The following is a 20,563-nucleotide window of genomic DNA, read 5'->3' as shown; positions in this document are numbered from 1 at the left end:
AATGTCATAGTAGTAGAACCAGATTTCACAGACAAGCCATTGTTCAAAGACTTCTTGAGATCCACATTAATAACTACATCAAAAATTGAGCTGAATGGCAACCTACCCATTAGGTAGCAGGTTATCTGTGGATGACACTGCTCTTTTACACAGCTTTTTCTTTAATATTGACAGGAAGGGGGAAAATATAAAAAGCTGAAACATAAATTAGATGGTATAAATTAGTTGTTCTAACCTGGCTATATAGGTTATCAAATGGCTTTTTCTCCTTTGTTAACTACAGAGTATCACTATAAGTATTACTGATGTAAAACACCACATGGTGTTTTTTCTGCTGTGTGTACTTGCATTTCTTTTAAGTCTAAACTTAGCTATGAATTCTCTGAATCTGTCCAGTATGCTGAGTTTGTTCTATGTATTTTTTTTCTCAGTTCTAAATTCTTCATATATATGCTGATCTCTAGCCTTCTGGGATATGTATTCTTCAAGGAAATATAAAAAGAAGAGCTGTAAAGCTTAGAAGCTGGACTTTTCAGAAAATGACCAAAAAATATCATGGGGCGGAACGTTTAATTTATTATCACTTTCAAATGTTGCAACCAAAAGTTAATTCTCACAAATGCTAAAATATCCTAATTGCCTTAATTTTCCAGCCTATTACATAACATGAGACTTTTTTTTCTATATCTATAAAAGGTTCAATGTGTTTTTCTACACCAAATCCCTATTGGCTTTTCTGCTAGCATACCTTTTCTGTGGGCATATATATTTTCTCCTTTCTCAGTAAAGATTCTTAATTTACTTTATATTTTTGCTCCTGGTTATTTTTTTGAGCTTTACTTTTTAAGCCCATAAAGATTTGAGGAGATAAAATCTTGTCCACCTTATTCACCGGAGTCCCTCTGCCTTCATCTGATTGCTATGAACAAGATTTGACCTTGGCATCATGGATTTTGCTCTGTGGTTGTAGTCCATGTGCAAACATACACTGCCACTCTCACTCTCAGATTTGTGCATTAGTACAGAGAAGCAAACTTTCTCACAGAGAGCACAATGACTAAAAAGTAAACAGATATTTTCTGTTTAATCATGTAATGTCTTATTTATACAATGAGAATTTTAGTTTTAAATATTTAACTTGTTTCTGGATTGTCTCAACTGATGTGCTCCTTTTCCTGTCCTCACATTTGTTATACGTTTCCCTGGTTGAATCCCATTACTAAAAGTTTCACCTTCAAAATAATTTATTTTATGTAGCATTCAAGAGAAAGATTAGTTTTAAAGATGTCCATTTGGTTTGTTTAAAAATTAAAGAACTAAAATGTATCTTTCAGATAAAACATGTTTTTGGAAGTTAAAGCAGTAATATCATGCAAGCAGTCCCGAGGCAGTGAAGCACCAGACCATGGTGAATAATTGATTCTTCTATTCAGAGCATAGCAATACTCACAGGATATGTTTACCTGAATCACATGGATATCCGGAGCTGTCAAAATTAATGTTAGTGACAGCTGACACCGCTAGAAATCTTCAGTTTAAAAAGTCACTTCATGGATGAGACTGAAATTTTTATATAGGCTGTGGAGTGTTCAGGTTGGTCTCTGTGGTTGAAAAGTCAGTGCTAGCATGGAGAGTGCCAAGTGCTTGATTTCATAGTCAAAAATTATGCCAGTCTGTGCTTGATTTGGTGGTTATGAAAAGTTTGGAATCAATCACTGTTAGGAATGATCACTTTTATACACAGGTAGCTTCTCCCATACCGTTCTTCATCTGACACGAAGGATCTTCTAATGAGCTGTGAATCTTTTCTTTCCAGCTCCAATAGTGACATAAAACCACACAAAAATCTGAGTCAGACTGGCTCACTCCACTCTCCTCTCAGGCAGCTGCTTGTGTGCTAGGGACGTATGCAATGAAACTGCTGTGACCTTGATCTGGACAGGTCTGTTTGATGTGAAGGAGAAGGCATATGTATTTTTCTTCCTATATGTCCAGTATGACATTTTTTTTAATTTTCATAAACTCCTTTTATGAAATAAAGTTCTGCGGTGTTGTATTCTTCTGAATGTACCCCATAATACAGTGACTTACATATAAGCTCAAATTTGTGTATCATTTGCACAGGATTAGTACTTAAATGTATTTTTTTTGTAAGCAAAATATTTACAAAAAAAAAAAAGAATGAAGCAAATAGGCAGTAAACATGTACAACAGATACATCTCATAAAAAAAAATAATTTGGCTAAATAAAGTTTAAAAAAAGATCTTCCAGTGTCCATAAAGCCACATACCTAAGTAGCCTGATTTATAGCAGTGAATAAGTCAGTGGAGGTTAACTATTCAGCCTACATATTCATGGAGGTAGGGAAAAGTGACAGATAAAATGTTGAAGGTTTTACAGGGGTTTCCTTGTTTAGTGGTTGCTAGTACATCATATATAGAAAAGAAAACAATAATAGGTGATTCCTGAGGGAGCAGCTTATTGACAGACATGATCTGTCTTGTATCAGTGGACAATGTAATGCATGACAATTTTTCCTTTTGTTAAAGATAATTAAGACTTCTCTGAAGAGGAGTACAGTGACACAGTGCAGGCTGAGGAAATACATTGTGAATGAAACACACACCTTGCTTTGCTGATTGTAAGGTTTAGATCCCTAGGATACTTTCTCATGGAGATTAACCTCTCCTTAGTGTTATGGCATCATTTGCTTCTGCTTGTTTGCTGAGGTCTAGAGAGAAACATAATGAAACCTAACATTTCCACCAACAAATCAGCAAAATACAAGATACAAAATATGTTGTTTATTAGAATGTGAAGTTCCTTTAGCTCTATAGAGAGGACTATTTTTTTTTACCCATTTTTATAATACCATGGCTAATTGTCAATGTAAATAACTACACAACCACATTTCTCAATCATATTGATATTATTTATTACGACATTCAACACATAAACCTAATTTTATATTAAACACTTCCTCTATGTAAGTGTTAACAAAGAGCTAGCCATGGAGCACAGGGGAGTATTTGCATGAAGAGAAGGAGGCTGAAGTAGTAGAATCCTTACTGCTTTTCCCATTACACATTAGATGTCATAAGGGGAGACTAACAAAGAAGCTATATGTGTGAGGTTTTTTGCTGAGATGGAATTTGCATATGTGAGCTGGGAGTGCTCCTCTCCTCTACCTCCTTAGTGTTACTTTGGCTAATGCAGCCCAGAAAGCCAACTGTATTCTGGGCTACATCAGAAGTGTGGTCAGCAGGTCGAGGGATGTGATTCTTGCCCCTCTGCTCTGCTCTCATGAGATCCCACTTGGAGTACTGTGTCCAGCTTTGAAGTCCTCAGCACAAGAAGGATGTGAACCTGTTGAAGTGGGTCCAGAGGAGGGTCATGAAGATGATCAGAGGGCTGGAGCACCTCCAGTGAGGATGGAGAGAGTTGGGGTTGTTCAGCCTAGAGAAGAGAAGGCTCTGGGGAGTCCTTGTAGCAGCCTTCTAGCACTTAAAGGGGTCCTACAGGAAAATTGGAGAGGGACTATTTACAAGGACATGTAGAGACAGGACAAGGGGTAATGGCTTCAACCTGGAAGAGGGAAGATTTAGATTACATATCAGGAAGAAATTTTTCACTATGGAGATGGTGAGACTCTGGAACAGGTTGCCCAGAGAAGTTATTGAGGCCCCATTACTGGAAGTGTTCAAGACCAGGCAGGATGAGGCTTTGAGCAACCTGCTCTAGTGGGAGGTGCCCCTGCCCATGGCAGGGGGCTTGAAACTAGCATGATTTTTAAGGTGTCTTCCAACCTAAACCATGCTATGATTCTATGATTGTTCCCTCTGAAGCCTGAGAACAGGCAGCCAGCAGGTGGCATGAAGAAGGCACTTTGTACCCAAGAGCTTTGTTGTTCTGCTGATTAACTTGGTCTTGTATAAGATTTCAACTCTTTCTAAACATTTTGATGAAAATAAGTGCCCTATTGATTGGTGATGAGGGTTTATAGGAGATAACTTGCATAGATTCTTTTCCTTGAAGATTTCTGGAGACGGGGAAGAAAACAGAATCTTATGTCTTTTAAAGATTGCCATCAACACAGTGGATAAGCAGGGTCAAAGATTCTTTATGTAAGAGTAAGCTCTCTAATAAACACTGCTCTTAGCAATACATGCTGTTTGTCCATAATAAGAGTTCTAAAATGTGTCAATGTATCTATGCATGGGACATATTTCTAGTCCAAATGCAATGTTCACATGACATGTTTCTTCCTTCACACATACAAAATCTTCCTTGGTTCTTGAACATAGTTAACTGTGGACAGTGGTGTTCTAATTCGTTCACTTGTTTGCCTGTCAGACATTCTTCTCTTCTAAAGGGCAATAAATCTCTAATCCTGCTCAAATTTTGTCTGTCTCATTCTTGCTGTCACCACACGGTGTGCTCCTCGGTCCTGCATGGTCACTATGTGTAATAAGGAGCTTTAATCAGAAGGAATGTAGAATCTATATTATTGGAGTCACCAACCTGAAAGGAGCCTGTAGGTAAAGCCTTGTCAGCTTGTACCATTTGGCAAGGTATGATGATACAAGGGCATTATTCTGTTTGCCACAGCTGGATTTGTGCGGTATGGATCATGCTATATTATCAAAGCTTCTTAATACTCCATGAAAGAGTTACTGGTGGCTGAAGAAATTTTTTGCACTGACAACAAGAGGATGGTGCCCAGTTGCAGTGGTTTGTGTAATAAGTTGAAATGTTTGTCAGAGTATGTCAAATCGCTCTTTATGTCCAGAGCTATCTCGGATTGGGGTGTACTGAGCCTTTGTAATTGTCAAGCTATTATTTAATCATAATCTTACACTCCACATAGAACTATAAGCAATATGTGGATATAAACTAAAATAATAAAACAATCCTACTCTTTGCTGCTGTGTCTTCTAACTTGCTTTCTTCTAAATAACCCTCAGTACTAATAATTTTTCTTGGAAGAGTTAGCTACCTCTATTCTCCTCCTGTAGAGGACAACCGTATTGGTTAATGTTTCTCCAAATCTCTCTGCAACGCTTGCTAGTAATATGTAAAAAGAGCTGTGGTATCTTCCTTTTGCATACCCCATTTATTATACTGTGTATGAATCATCTTCGTTGCTGCCCTTTGAGGACTGTTTCACAAGTTGGATTTTCAACAGTGAAACCACCAGTGAAATACTCATTTCTGTTTATTGGATCTTTATGCCTGTCCAATTTTTCATGCAACAAGTAATTTATGTCCTTTTTACAAGACTATGCAGCATTTTATTTAACGGAGTCGGTTTATGTTGTGCCTCCAAATCTTTAACTTTTGTTTCCAGAGTAGTATATTCATCAAGCCACTGTTTTTCTCTCAGCATAACAAAGGTTATAATTCAGTCCTAAGGGCCTCCCACTAGGTTCACAAGGAACTATTATTCCCATATTTTTAGAGACTCTTGTTTTGGTTACTGTATTTTAAAGTGGACTTTTCCTAATAAAGAGTTATGTAAATCTCACTTGTCAGTAGGGGAATAGATGGAAGAAAACATTATCACTGAGAGAACTGGAGCATGACTTGAATAAGAAGAGGGAGAACAGAAGGATCAGGCAGGACAAATACAATCTGACAGCAAACATGATGATGGAGGGTCTGGGGAAGGACACTTTGTCTGTTAAAACCCTTTATGTTAGCTCTCACAGAATTATAATGAGATCTTACAGTGAGATCTTACAGAATCTCAAAGTGATCCTAAGCTTTGCTTTCATTCCTTGTCACACTCCTAATACTTCTGCTATAGCTCCCTTCTTTTCTCCCTCTTTTTCTTGCACTTGTCTTTTCTGCACTTATCTTTTATGTCCCAGACGGAATATCCCACTCTCCTCCCCCCAAGATTTTTGCCTGCCAAGATCCCACATCTTTCAAATTCCTCTCTAAAACCTACTTCATCAGGGAACTTTCATTCCTTATCCAAGCCAGATGCCTTTCTTGCTCTGAATATTTTTTCCATATCTTCTCTTTTCTGTCTTAAGACCTGGATATCTGGCAGTTGAGGATTATCAGTAATTTTCTTTCTTGAGAAAGAATGAGAATTCCTTACAGCTTCACTATTTTGACTGAAATAGCCTGAGGGTCCCTTTGTCCTGCTGTTGCCATTCAACAGCTTTCCCCCTCTTAAAAAAAATAGTGTGTCAGGGGCAGGGTAGGGGCAGGGGTGGCCTCTGTGATGGTAAGACAATGGCTTTAAGGACCCCAAGTTTCTAGGACTTTCTTTTCTATACGGTATAAAATTGCCTGAAACAGATAACTTTCAAGGAAGACTGCAAAAGCATCTCCTTGGTCATACTTTCATGAAAATTAAAGGTATGGATTCAGAAATGTTAAGGGGATAGAAAGGTAGTTCACTGGAAAAAGAAATAGTACCATTCAAATCTGCAGGGAATTTGCTGTAGGTTATTTACTCAGGCACCCACTGCCTTGGAGAACTGTATGAGAAAGAGCACTGTTTCAATCCAGACATAAAATATAAATTTAGTAATTGTTGCTGACCATAGTGCTCGGTTTTCAGGAGCTTTGAAAGGAAGTGCAACAAGCTCTCTTCTGTTTTTGATTTTTATTCTCTGTGAAATTCTGATTATAACTTCACTAACATTATAAGCAATATTTGCATAGAGATCAACTGTTACTCTTCTTGTGTTCCATCCCAGTAATTTTCAATGGTGCTGCTTTGGCATGTAACCCGAGTAACATGATAGTGACTCAAGTCCAGAAAGAAAGGGCCTACTTAATTACCTGTATAATATTTGCAGAGTTTAAGTTGTCATTTGTTCCTGCACAGATGGGGTGATCACAAGCCACCATACCCATGTGCAGACATAAACAAAGACATAGTAAAGATATTTCAAAATCAGAGGGAATCTTTAATGCTATGAACACAGTTACAAACACTCTTAACTGTGGAAGGACATTTCTTGTACTCACAGAGAGATTGTACTAGTATTAATACCGTGTGCATTGTGGAGAGAAATCTCCTCCTGACCTTGACTCTGAGTTAGTAGCCAGACAGTTGAGAGACAAATGGGACCAGATTCTGAAATTCTTCTGGGCTGGACACTTTTACTACGCACTATGAACTGATGTGGTCTTGTAAGGTAAACCAGACCATGCAATTTATTGAGCCCTTGTTTGCGTCCTTCAAACACATCTCAAGTGCTTTAGGCAAACATACACATATTGAATTCCTTAAACTTACTAGGTACCAAAAGGTGTATCTCTTTATGCTGGCATCTCTTGGGAGCAACTTCAGTGTGTCATCAGATTAACCCAAAGCTATACTTGGCTCTGCTGAAGAAGTTGGGTGTTTCACCTTGGTTGAATGACTTCAACAAAGTGTTTGCCTTCTTTTGCTCTTTTTTTTCTCTCTCTTGCTCCTTCTCATGAGTAATATACCCATAGAAATATCCTCTCAGTCAAAGCTTTTTTAAAAATAGAACTTAAAGTCACTACTAGGTGCTACATTTTGATCATATGGAACATTTAAATTGGCAAAAGAAGACCATAACCAGCTTGCTTCTGCCTGCAAATTAGAGAAAGACTCTGTCAATCAAGAGCTAAAACAGATTTACAATACTGCTAAGATCAGTATTAAAATATTTTAGGCATTGTAAAGAAGAATACATATATGCACGCTAGGGTCAAATTGATCCTTCTCCTATACCCCTTTATTTATGTTAGGTATTCTCTTTCCTTGGGTTATATTTCAAAGTCATCCTCTGCTGGTGCTTGCAGTTGCAGGCAGCATAGCCTGGTAGGACTGGATTTGCAATCCTATGCTGCCAAAGGTCACTGTGAGGAGATGAGACCCAACTGTCCACATAATACACATTCAGAGAGGAGATGCTTCAAACTAGTCTAGTCTGCTTCTACGAGCTGAGTGGTTATTAGTGGTTGGATCATACCAGACAGAGGCTAAGTGTGCATCTTCTGGCTTAGTGTCATCAAAAAGGAACTCAATTTTGCTCCCCTGTATAATCCTCCCATGTGAACCAAAGAATGTAAGTGAGGATGATCAGGTATATAATCGTGGAAGTGCACTCCTGATCCAAAACAAAATGCAAATGTAGACTTACTCTTACTAGGCTTATTTATTCTACTTTAAGACTTCTACAACTGAGTTCAGCAAAAGCAGAATTTGGACAGACAAGATTTATGAAGACCCATACCTACTCTACATACTGTTTTTCAACTCTTTTAAAATATTTAAACTTTGTGTCCAGGTATTCTCTAATACTATGTTCATTACCATTTTAGAGTCTTTCTGAGTGTTTTGCCATTCTTTTCTTTTCTGCATCTTATTTCTTTAGGATTTTTTTTTCTTTTCCCTGTATTTTACATTTATTTTGATTTCTGTATTTTCTTCTGTACACTTTCCTGTGCTGAACATTTTACTTTTGATTCACTCTTCCTTCTTTTCCCTCTTCTATTATTTCATTACTTGTTTCTTGATATGGGACTAGGATTGGGTTTGTTTGATGACTATGGGTAATGAAATTATCTCAGAGGACAAATGTGTGGGATTTGGAATTGATACCTTTCAAGAACAGATAATGTAGAGGCCTGTGGAGAGAAATACCTGTGCCACAAGTCTTAATTCCAGTTCTTAACTTAATGAAAAAGGGCATCCAGAGAGAGTCACAAGGTAAAAGCCTGATATGGGTTTTGTTTTAGGCAGCGTATAAAAAAATAAAGAATAAAAAATTGACAAGCATATCCAAACAAACAAAACCTCTTTCATTTCCATACTGTGCAAATTCTCCATACTCGCTGCTTAAAAATTTATGGTGTGCTTTGTTATTACTAACAGGCAGAACTTGTACATAAGTTTGTAAGTAAGGCTGACCCTCTCTAACAAGAGATGAATTGTTGCTCTGGATTCAGTCCAGAGAAAATATGACCCTGCCAGTAGCAGGCTATGTAATTGCTGTATTTAGTGTCTGTAGACCGCTGTCTCAGAGCTTATCTAGTAGCTGCTCATGGTTAGCACCATCACATGGTGCTGGTCGCTGTGCTGGCAGAGAATTGTGAAACATTAAAGCTGCACAGACCAAGAGACCTTAGAGGTTATGATCAGCTTGGGACACTTACATCTACAGAGGGCCTTTATGAGAATAAACAACTATATGAAAAAGAGATGTTGAGGAAAAAGGAGGAAGGGAACAATGGACTAGAGAAGGAAAGAGGAGGAGGAAAACATGCAAGTTACATGCAGGCATATGAGTACAGGAAAAATGGAGCAGGTATAAATCAAGAAGGAGTTTGTCTTCCCTCACATTCCCTTCTCTTCTTTCCCTTCAATATTCCTTGCTTATTATCTGTTAAGACTTTTTATATATGTACCACTACAAAGCCAAGTGCTGCCTCTTCGCAAATTTTCCAGTGTTCTGTGTGCTTATATTTTTCCTTTTATAATGCTATCAAAAAATTAGGGATTTTAGTCTCCATATAGCCAATATATCATACTTCTGATGATCTAAACACAGCAGAAAGAAAGTAGTGTCTCTTTAAGGGTATAAAACATGTGCTAGGTAGTGCCCAGGGGTAAACCAGCGTAGTAGAAAAGACTAATGAAAGGAGCAATGTTATGTTTTGAAGGTGGCTTTTAATATTATTTAATATTATCCAGATTACATTTGTGTAGTATGATGAACAAATTCAGTAACCTAAGAAATATATCTAGAGGTCTATTACTTTTGAAAGACACAGAAAAGTATCTAACTGCTAATTATTCGTAAGTGCTTTTGTTAAGGCCACAAAGAAAAGAAAATGCAAAGAAAGCTTAGAACATTTAGAAAAAGCACATAAATTCAGACTGTACTTGTAGGATATATTGAAAAATGAACACTTTCATAGCACTACAGAGACCTTCCACTGAAAATAAAAACCAGTTCTTTTTAAACATTAATTTCAAAATTAGTTAGCTGTGTACCAGACATTAAAGTTTCCTTTTCTCAGTCAGTCACATTAAAATTTTCTACATTATTCTTTATATTGTTTATGCAAGCAAGTACCTCTTATACAATCAGAAAGGAAAATGGTTAATGAATAATTTGGGATTTAAAACTCATCGGAATTCAGATAGCCTTTTCAGATTCATTTGAAGATGCTAAATTCTGCCCCTCAAGCAGCATTATGAGTTCTTCTGTGGGATTTTGATTGTGACAGTCTTCACTTCTGTGTATTCGTGAAGGCCGTATTCTCCCCTAGATAAAAGAGAACGAAGAGCAATATTTATGCTAATGCTTTTTGTATGAGCTATGTCCTGGGTAGGATTTTTGGTGGTGCTGTGCAATTGGCCAGATGTATAAGAAGTGTACTGGTCATATTTGGAAGACATCTGTGAAGCTAGACTGCTGCTGGAAGCCTTTTGAAAAGCTACAGCAACTGTCTTCTGAGAAAAATGGGAGAGAGAGTAATTGCATTTCTGTGCAAAAGAATGGTGTTTAATCAATTTAGTGCATTTCTAAACTGGGTTTCTGTGCAGCAAATCAGGTACACGTTAGGTATTCACAAGCATGTTCAAATATGTATATTTGCAAAGGCCTTTCTCTGATGTCAAGAGTTTTCCCCAGAGTCAAAGAATAGATGCTTCATTTCAAGTAGATGAAGGACATAAGTAATCCACTATGAAATCTCCCAGACAGTGAAAAACACTTAAATCTTACTGACATATTATTAGCATGATTCCACTTTTATATTTTATATTGTGAGACGAAGCTTGCTTGTGTGCCTAGATGTTTGACATGTGACTCGCTGGAACTATTTAGACGTAATTGTTTTATAGAACAAGTGTTTGCTACAGTTTAACATTACTCAGTTCTCGCTGCCTTCTTACTAGATACATATGTATGCAAAACAGAAACTTGTGTTCAGGACTTTTGTGCTGTGGTAAAATGTTTACTGATTGTCTTCATTTTTTAAGAGTCATTCTGTTAGTACATGACATTCAGTAGTTTAATTCATAATGTTATTGTCATTCCAAGAATTATACAGGGCATTTTATTCTGGGATTCAAGGAAGTCAATGGCCTGACACACTAACTTCCTGATTATTTAGTGCAGTTGTTTCACACATATTTCTGCCCCTCCTAGAACTGATTTCCACATGTTTACAATACTTTTTCTACAGCAGACAACTATCTGGTGCTAATTCCTGCCCTGCCTTCTGGCAGGAAAACTTTTATTGGTCTACTAATTGTGATTTTGAACCACGCATTAGGAAAAACATTTGCACAACAACTTAAATCCTTCAAAATGCACTGTTATAGAGAATATTAATCTTTATGGTAGTATATTATTGTTTTCCTGTTATTTATAGGAAACAAATCCCGAAAATATTTCTGCAAAAGTTTGTAATTCAGAATTGATTATCTCCCAATTTTTGGCACTCAGCAATGCAAACCAGTCCTTGATAGTAATGGCCTAAATTATTGGGTTGTTTTTTTTTTTTCATTTGACAGTTTATGAAGCTCTCAGCATTGGCATAACTCTCCTTTGAAGTCAGTAGGAGCTCTGCCATCAGGAGCGGATTGAGTCCAGTGATGAGCAAGCATGAATACTCTAGCCTTTATCTCTTAAAAAAAATATGAAAAAAGAGAAAAAGAAGCTCTGGAGCACTTCATCTGCACATGTATTTTTAAATTACTTCCATTATTCTCTTGCATGCATTTGGCTTACTATAAGGGAAAACTTTGATTTTTATTCGTTGCTTTAAAAATAATTTGCTGCTCTCAGATATATGGCATTTTTAACAAAGAACTGCCTGTGATTTATGTTCCAAAAAAAATCCAGAAGACATAATTCCTCGTAATGTAATGAGCATGTATGATATCAAATGTTTCATGACATAACACATTACATGATTCTCTTGCTAATATGAAGATCAAGATGAATACTGGTAAGACAGGGCTTGATTCAAATTGAAACTGCACTAAATCTTAGAAGTTTGAAAGAATTTGATTAGCTCATCATTTCTCTATACTCCTCACTTCTAGTTTGGGAAAAGACCAAAGATCCAAAGATTACAGGGGACTGTTTTTGTTGTAACTTTTGACCAAGCTGGAACGTCCTGTAAAAACGTGATTGTCACAAGACTCTTGTTTAAATCAAGGATTTTGAAATGTCTTGTGTTTTCAAAAACCTAGCATTTAAAGAGGATTCTACAAACTACAGACATATGTATCTTCATGCAAATGACACTATATATATATGCAAAAAATGTAAACGATAAACACAGTGGTCAGATTTACATATCAATAGACTGAAAGCTACTAAAAATGGTCATTTTGAAAAAAATGTGTTTCTTTTTTTTTCCTTATTTGTTTTATAGAGGAATTATTTGCTTGACATTGTCTCTGACAACATGAAACCTCTAAACACTATATAGACTAATTTGAAAAACTCTCAAACTGGACATCCTATTTCTGAATGTTTAAAGTTGGGGGATAGAATGTCATTTTGCCATTCCTGTGAATCTAAATTTTTAAAACTATTTACTTACATTTCTCGTCCATTTCCCGACATCTTAAATCCTCCAAATGGGCACTGAGCAGACATTGCACTATAACAATTAACCCTGGAAGAACAGGAAAATTACTTCTGACAATGTAAAACAATTTTTTTCACTCCCGAAAAATCAGTGTTTTTCAGTCTACTGTAAAAAACCTTTCATGATAGTCACAAGTTGTATCTGAGTAACATATTTGCAAAAATATGTGTAGTTCAAGGTTCAGAGAAACAAAGCATTATCAGAAACTACACTTATCATCAGGATTCTAGCCCTCATCAAGGGTCTTCAGGCAGTCATATCTTTCTCTGATAGTTATGAAAAAATTCCTTCCTAACTGGTGTACAAGCTCTCAAACCAAAGACTAGTCACAGTTCAGCCTTCTGCATGTACACTTCCAATCGGTAAATTCAGGATTGCTTCAGCACATATTTAGGAAATTTTATTTGTTCTACTCAATGTTCAACCATATTCTGTATTGTGGTTGAGAACAAAAATTTAATAACGAGTAAGAAAGGAATTTCACTGGGGAATTTGTAGTATAAAGAGTTTTGGCAGAATGTGCATCCTGCTCCGTAGCTGAGAAGCTCTTTTTGTCTTGCAACGTTGGCAAATCTGATATTGTCTATTTTCATATCTTATACATTCTCCTGCTGCTATTTTACTGGTGTCAAGAAAAGAGGTTCTGCTTGTAGTTAGATTCCTAGACAGACCAGCAATCACATAAGAGTAAAATCAAAGATTCCACTTTTATTTTAATCTTTCTTCCATTTAAAGAATACCAACTTCTAAGTCAAAACAGTTAACTTATTTTTAGAAAGTGTATGTTTTCAGGTCACAGGACCCAGGCAGGAATTTGTGCTAGCTGCAAGTTCTTTCAGATAAAATGTAAATCGGACACAGGCTTTTTGTTCAAGTAAAATTGGTTTGTCTCTTTCTGATGCATTGAGATAACCATAGGGAAATGCAGGTCCCTGTCAGTGATAGTCATTTAGACTGAGTCTAAGCTTTCACGCTTGCATCTCTCAGCCTTTGCCTTTCCAGCTCCACATAGGTTGCCTCTTTCTTTTCCATCTCTGGAAATAGCTGTCCTTGTACTTGTAGCAGTTCTCCCCCACTTATATTTCCTTCCTTTTTTCAACTACAGATTTTCAATCTTTTCTATCACAGGTGAATGTTCTACCTAGGTTAATGGCCAGAGGACTTCAGATACTTAATTTCTTTGCACAGTATAGAAAATGATCAACGCAAATTAAGTATGTTTTTGGGCTATCCCCAGATCCTGAACAGAAAGAAAAATGACACTCTCACTTTATTTCCTTTTGTCTCTTTTCCTTTTTAGCAACTCAATTTCCTTTTTCAGACTAATTTTACAGGACAATCTTACAAAGACTTACAAGTAGTATTTATTTAATAGCATGTGAAGTATGGAAAGGGAAAGGGAAGAAATACACGAGAGGATAGCATTAATCTACCTTTCTAGAGATGACAAAAAAATGAATTATAAAAGTATACCACCCAAAGAAGTGTTAAAATGCCCTACAGTTACTCCATTGGCACCTGCAGTTCTGAAGGAAGAAATAAAAAAACCCATTACTTACCATACTGTTCCAGCCTGAAGAGCAGCTGCAAACGTCAGTGCTTTATCAATGTCTTTGGTAAAAACTGCTGCTGCTAAGCCATAGGTAGTATTATTTGCCCTCTTGATAACCTCATCTATAGTTTTAAACTTCATGATTTGTTGAACAGGTCCAAATATCTGTTTCAGACACATGTAAATATATGAAGTGGACTAGTATAGCTTACTGTAAATAGTAATAATTTACTAAAGTAAATAACCCATATTTTTAAATTTTGTCAGATGACCTTATTCATGAATTCATTCAGTCAAGAGTGTACATCTCAGAAGAGTTCTAAAAAGGATTATAAATTTGCATAAAGATAAGATTTTTTGCAGCATAGAGCAAATCAAGATTAATGAATCTTGATTTGTAAATGATTAATTTAATAATGATCTTAAATGATTAATAAATCAATATTGTAAAATGATTAATAAATCAATCAATAAATAAATAATAAAAACAAATAAATGAAAAGACAACCACCATAAAGGTAGTTAACATGAAGTCAAAGCATGTAGCATATCCATACTGGTTACCAACAAACTGGTGTTTTCTTGGTAAGCTCCAGTTTTAGATTTGAGAATGATATTCAACTTTTCCTCCTCCTAAAATTTCTATTAGACTTTTATCTCTGCAGGTAGCTGCACAACTCGGCACGTATGCCAAGTGAAATAGCTAATTCTGCTCTCCATTATGAGTGTTATGTGAGATAATAGTCCCTCAGGCTTGTCTTTCTCACTACTGCCACTCGGTGTTCTCACCCAGAGGTGCCCATGCCCACCACACAGTGTAAAGGCTGTGTAGGGCAAGGGGACATTACCACATCTCATTACTTCCATTTTCACAGATCATGAACTTCCCACTTGATTTTCCAGGAAAGTGTTTAATGCTAGTTTCTAATTAGAGTTGCAGGAGTTGATTTACATAGATCAAAAAAACATGGAAAGTTCCCCCACTGTCCAAGCTGTGAGTTTCAGAATCTTGATATTCTTTAAGTTGCCTTGGCTCTCTGGGGTTTCATTATTCAATACACTAAAAATAGTGTGAGAGAAGCAGTTCTTGTACTGCAGACCTAAAGGAAACTAATAGATCTGTGAAGAAACATACCTCTGTGCAGTTTCCTACCTGCCTCCCAGACCAACAGAAACAATCCAAATTATTTCTCATACAGTTCTCTCCTGTTTTACAGCTCTCTCTCACTCACAATTAGTTCTAGATGCTCTGGTGTTCATTTTTACTCAGCCTGTTGACTCTTGTTGAACGTACTAGCTATGTTCAGCAGACTACATCAGCGATATCACTGGCTATATAAAGCAACACTTTGATTTGTAATAATTTTGAAGAAGCTTTCTAGTATGAAGAAGTTTAATGGACACCAATTTCAGTACAATTGCCGTAGTTATTAATCAAGATGAATGTAGAAAACAAAGAGAAGATGTCATGACTGGACGTCGAGGTTACGTTTGCAGAACTGTTTTTCCCAATGGCATAGCAGCTCTGCAGTCCTAACTCCCATTACTTTCAGATGATCACTGCTGTCTGGGCACTGCCACCTTAGTTGAGTCAGTAAAACCACCTTCAATGCTATCTAGACACTTCTACAAACTCATCTAGGTTAAACAACCTTGCAGAAGCAAAACTCTGCTTTGCTGGTTTTGTCACCAACAAAATGCCTGTGGAAGCACAATCTGTTTTCTCTTCTTGCAAAATAGCTGCTTGATGCATATTGTGTTCAAGCCCCAACTTAAGTGGTTCCTTCAGCAGTGCAAAGAGTTCACAAGCTGTGCCTTCAAGGTTTGCTTCTCTGCTACCGGTTACTGTGACTCTGATATGTGAGACATGGGCAGTATGGGGTGATGTAAACAGTCCGAACCTCAGCATTTCTTATCTAGTGTCAGCTTAAACTGGAGCCTTTATTGGCAGGCCAGCCTCATACTCCCCTCCCTCACCTCTACTGAGTTGGTGAAATGGGTATCAGAAACCAATAAAAGCATCTTAAACACCATCAGGATAGAACAACAGATTTGCTGAGAGCATTTTTATGTAGCCACTTGACCTTCTAAATGGATATTTTGTACAGACATTTAAACAGACAATCTCCAGTGAGAGTACATACTGCCAAGAGTTTATTTACCTCCTCTTTGGCAATGCGCATATCATCCGTAACATTAGAAAAAACTGTGGGCTGGATGAAGTAACCTTTGTCTCCCCATGGAACTCCTCCACATTCCAGTTTGGCTCCTTCTTTTTTCCCACTCTCAATTAGCTCCAGGATTTTTTGAAACTGCTCTTTATCAATCTAAAGGAAAAGATATCACAGGGATAAAAACAGCACACACTGATAATAATTGGTCTTCTAGCTCATTAAGCAAAACTTAACAATGTTTCAGCTTTGTTCAATTGCAAGTCTTGAAGTGGAACAGCTGGAGACCCCTGCAAATAGTCTTGTCAGTAACTTCTCAAAACTTCACAGGCTTTTCTCAAATAGAGCAGTAATCAGAAATTTTGACGTAGCAGAACCAGCTGTACAGGGACTGATACCCTGTTTTTCTTTAGCAAAAAGAGGAAAAAAAATCTATAAAATTAATGTGCATTATACTTCTCCCAGTACTCGCCAACTGCAAATGGTCCATCAAAATAAAAATTGCTGAGCTTGATTCTGCAAAAATAACAGAGATCTTGGTCTAAGCAGCGAGACTTTTCTGTACTTCACTAAGTCTGGTGGATTGGCCATTCTGTTTTCCTAAACTGCTAAAGAAAGTTCAAAAGCAACAGTAAAACAGAAATGAAATTCAACGTTTTTTTCAGTTCATTCTGATTTACTAGTGGAATAAGGACACTTACATGTGTGGTTTGAGAAACATAGATGGTAGATTGTTTAGGGTACAAAGCCAGTCTCTGTCCCTCCACTCGCCCAAGCCTACCGACAAATTCAACAAATGCAAAGCATATTGCGGTTTGGCTCTATAGCATAGCAAAATGCATGGTCTTTGGCTGGAAAATGCATTTATGGTGGAAATATAATAGGGGCTTATGTTTCTCTAGGCTTTTCCAGTTTTCAGTGACAAAGAGCATAAAAGGAAATCATGTAAATTGGGACTAGAAACAGATCACGTATTGTTTCTTCTCCTCCCTTTCTAAATCAACCAATCACCGCTTCAGACCTGAAGGGAAACCACATAAGATAACATTTATGTCAAGAAAAACTCAGGAGTAAAGCTTGTTTGGTAGAGCCCTCTAACACCCTCTTATTTGGTGGTGGTTTTTTTTTTCCAGTTGTTCCATTTTCATGATTCTTTCCTTCACTCTTTCAGAGTTCAGCCTTTCAAGCACTGGCTCACGAAGATACTGAGATAACTTCTGGGGGACTGTTGCAGAGAAGCTTCTCTGTGATCATACTCATCAGTCAGCAGAGTAGGTGCGTATCTTGGTGTGTATCTTACTCTCTTATTCATGCAGTAAAAAGTTTGCATTTCAGTTTGAGCAACAAGTATTACCATGATCATAGGACACAACAATATTTTCAAAGGTTCTGGGGAATCCTGGATGTGTATTAGACTAAACAGCTATTCAGCTAAAGCTGTGATAAAAGTTTATATTTATAAGGATATGAATTTATACGGATATTTGTAAGGAGGTGGTTTTTAGTTCACTGTGCTTCCCTTGTCATTTTGCTTTCAAACAATTGCATTACCGCATGCTGAAGACATAAAATTTCTGCTACCTTGGTGGCCAAATATCTCTTGTGCATAAACATCTTGAAGAGAAGACAAGGTTTTGATGATATAGATCATGTTGCTGTCAGTTGTTCCTTTGTTATTATTATAATCATTATTTTTCTTAATAAAGTGTGAATTAGCATATATATGATCTTTTGCATTCCAGTAGGGCTTTTGGCTCTCCTTTGGTGCCCACTGTGCAAAGCATTACACAAACTTGCTGCCTGAGGCAGGTGCTGCCCCAGTGGGCCTGTAAACTGTAGGACAAATACAGCTTTCAAGGAGTCTCTATGACAAGAGATCACAGTGAATATGCCAGATACAGGCTATCATTTTTTGTTTCTAGAAAGAATTAGTTAAAGCACATCAAGGAATTTGAAGGCAAAAAGAGATATTTAACAAAATTACCGCCAAAAAATGCCCCTAAACTGCATGGTTACAATTTTCCATTAAATAGGATCGTATCACTTCTGAAAGGGGAACTTTGTTAATCTATGAAAAAGTTTCTGCTAAAGCTTGCTAAGAAGAAAAAGAAGTTAAGATAGGCAAATAATGTGACTGGAGGAGAAAAGAGTCTTCATGCTCTTTCAAATGTTTTCAGTAATGTTTCTTTCCCATCTTTAACCTTCTGGGATTTTTTTAGTGTTTACTTTCAACTCTCATTTAGATTGTAAGCATGAATTTCAAACTCAGTAAAGCCACAATGACGTGAAAGTGGATTTCTGTTAGTTTTGTATTAGCTGTACAGCAGACACCTGGAGCTTACTTGTTTCAATCTTCCCATCCTCTGGCATTTGTTCAGCTGAACATATAGCTTGTTAGCAAGACACACTGCAGGATACTAAAATAGCATCTTTAGTATTTTTAAATTCTCCAAAGCTTGTGTGGCTTGGAATGCAGTTTTGCAATTTACTTGGTGTCATTGATTACAGAAAATGACTGTGATAACCAATGAAGAACATGTAACATTATCAAATGTGTGGGAGTTACATTCTCTACAGCTTTTGCTTTGTCTCTATTATAGTTTTTTATTCTAAGATAATCAAATACAAAATCAAATCAATAATCTGCCAAGAAAGTATATAACCCGTAGTACAAGCTGATATGGAAATAAGATTCTAGGTGAAAACTAATTAAACAGTGGTCTAGTGTGATCCACTGAATCCACAGTATTGTGATAGCAATGTTTTTTAATGTTGCATTTTAGCCTTCACTTAATGAGGCAGCTGTTGGCATAACCTGTACACATAAGCAGCAAAAAGGACAAAATTTTGCATTTTGATTGCACAATATTCTAAAACTGAGAGTAGCATCATGGAACACTAACACTTTGAAAAGGGGAAAAAGACACTACTAAATTTTATTTCCTCAAGCTACCCACTTACAGTGGCACTGTTTGAATATAATGTTAGTAATCTTTGACATAGATGATCACACTTGCTCTTTTACAGTGGTTGCATGGGAGCTTCCTCAAAGCATTTCAGTTCTATATAGTTGTTCCTATTCCATAGTAAAAGGAACTAGAAAAGAGAAAGAAGTCTCACCCTTAGGCCTGTGATAGTGGCACAAACAACCATCACTCCAGTTTTTACTTGCTGGTTCTCCAGACAAACCACTCTACAACTGTACTTAGTCTTGACACTAATGCAACAATAGGTTTAGAAGTACATTAAACTGTGATGTCGTGTCACAATTATATGGGAAACACATAACATTACTTACTTGAGGGCCTTGCTGTACACTAGGCAACAGAGGATTCCCAAGAGTATACTTCTTTGCTCGTTCAATGCTCCGGCGAACAAACTCGTCATAAATAGGCTCTTCAACAAAAATCCTAGAACCTGCTATACAACACTGTCCCTGGTGGTAGAACAGACCAATATGTGCAAATTCCACAGCAGTGTCCACTGCAAAGAAATGAAGAGTTCATCAGATCGTAAATTTGAATGGTCACATCATAAATGCTTCACAAACCTTGATCACTGCATCTCATTTCCCCTTTTAGCACTTCTTATTTTTTGGCCCTTTAAACCACAGATATTCTTCCATTTACTTATGTCCAAAAACTACTCTTATCAAAAGTAGCATGGTACCCCTAGACAAACACACATTCAGCTGTTCTATGTGAAATGTAGATTCAACATTGTTTGCCCTATCAGCAGTACCAAGAGAAAATTAATAACCTGTACAAGATCCATCTAGCTGCTTTTGGTTCTGCATTCATGTTGCATTAGGATGATCTTTAACTACAGTAAGGGTGGACAGATCATCAGAGGTTCATATCCATTCAGGAGCTAACAATTTTTGGTGGCAATCTAACTTAAAACTATGGCATGACCAGAGCACCTTAAAAATTACTCCTTCATTAAACAAGTACAAATAATTTACTGACAAAGAAAAGAAAAAGAACATGGGATTTGCAAAAGGAGTAGGTTTATATAATAAAAATGCTACTAACAGTCTGCGTCCGCAAATATAATGTTAGGACTTTTTCCTCCAAGTTCCAGTGTAACTCTCTTCAGATTGCTCTTCCCTGCTGCTTCTTTAATCAGTTTGCCAACCTAAAAGGTAGGGTGAAGACAGCTTCATCTCAAAAAGTTTATTCTGACCTCAGTAACACTTCTCTGAGTTCCTCAAAAGTGAAAATCAGTTCA

General features: G+C 36.9%; 1 protein-coding gene across 3 annotated transcripts in view; it reads right to left on the bottom strand.

The window, feature by feature from the left end:
• Positions 1-9,654: 9,654 nt before the first annotated feature.
• Positions 9,655-20,563, bottom strand: part of ALDH1A1 (aldehyde dehydrogenase 1 family member A1) — a 37,044-nt gene continuing 26,135 nt past the window's right edge. For all 3 annotated transcript variants that reach the window (XM_074165663.1, XM_074165665.1, XM_074165664.1), the window contains exons 8-13: positions 20,368-20,470; positions 19,632-19,816; positions 16,325-16,489; positions 14,170-14,327; positions 12,563-12,637; positions 9,655-10,266 (exon numbers count right to left, since the gene is read on the bottom strand). In XM_074165663.1, the coding sequence (XP_074021764.1) occupies positions 10,194-10,266; positions 12,563-12,637; positions 14,170-14,327; positions 16,325-16,489; positions 19,632-19,816; positions 20,368-20,470 (759 nt within the window). In that variant the 3' untranslated portion in view covers positions 9,655-10,193. The remainder of the gene's footprint in view (positions 10,267-12,562; positions 12,638-14,169; positions 14,328-16,324; positions 16,490-19,631; positions 19,817-20,367; positions 20,471-20,563) is intronic.

This window comes from Numenius arquata, chromosome Z (assembly GCF_964106895.1).
Source record: "Numenius arquata chromosome Z, bNumArq3.hap1.1, whole genome shotgun sequence".
Lineage (NCBI taxonomy): Eukaryota > Metazoa > Chordata > Aves > Charadriiformes > Scolopacidae > Numenius > Numenius arquata.
This window is presented reverse-complemented; position numbering and strand designations above follow the sequence as displayed.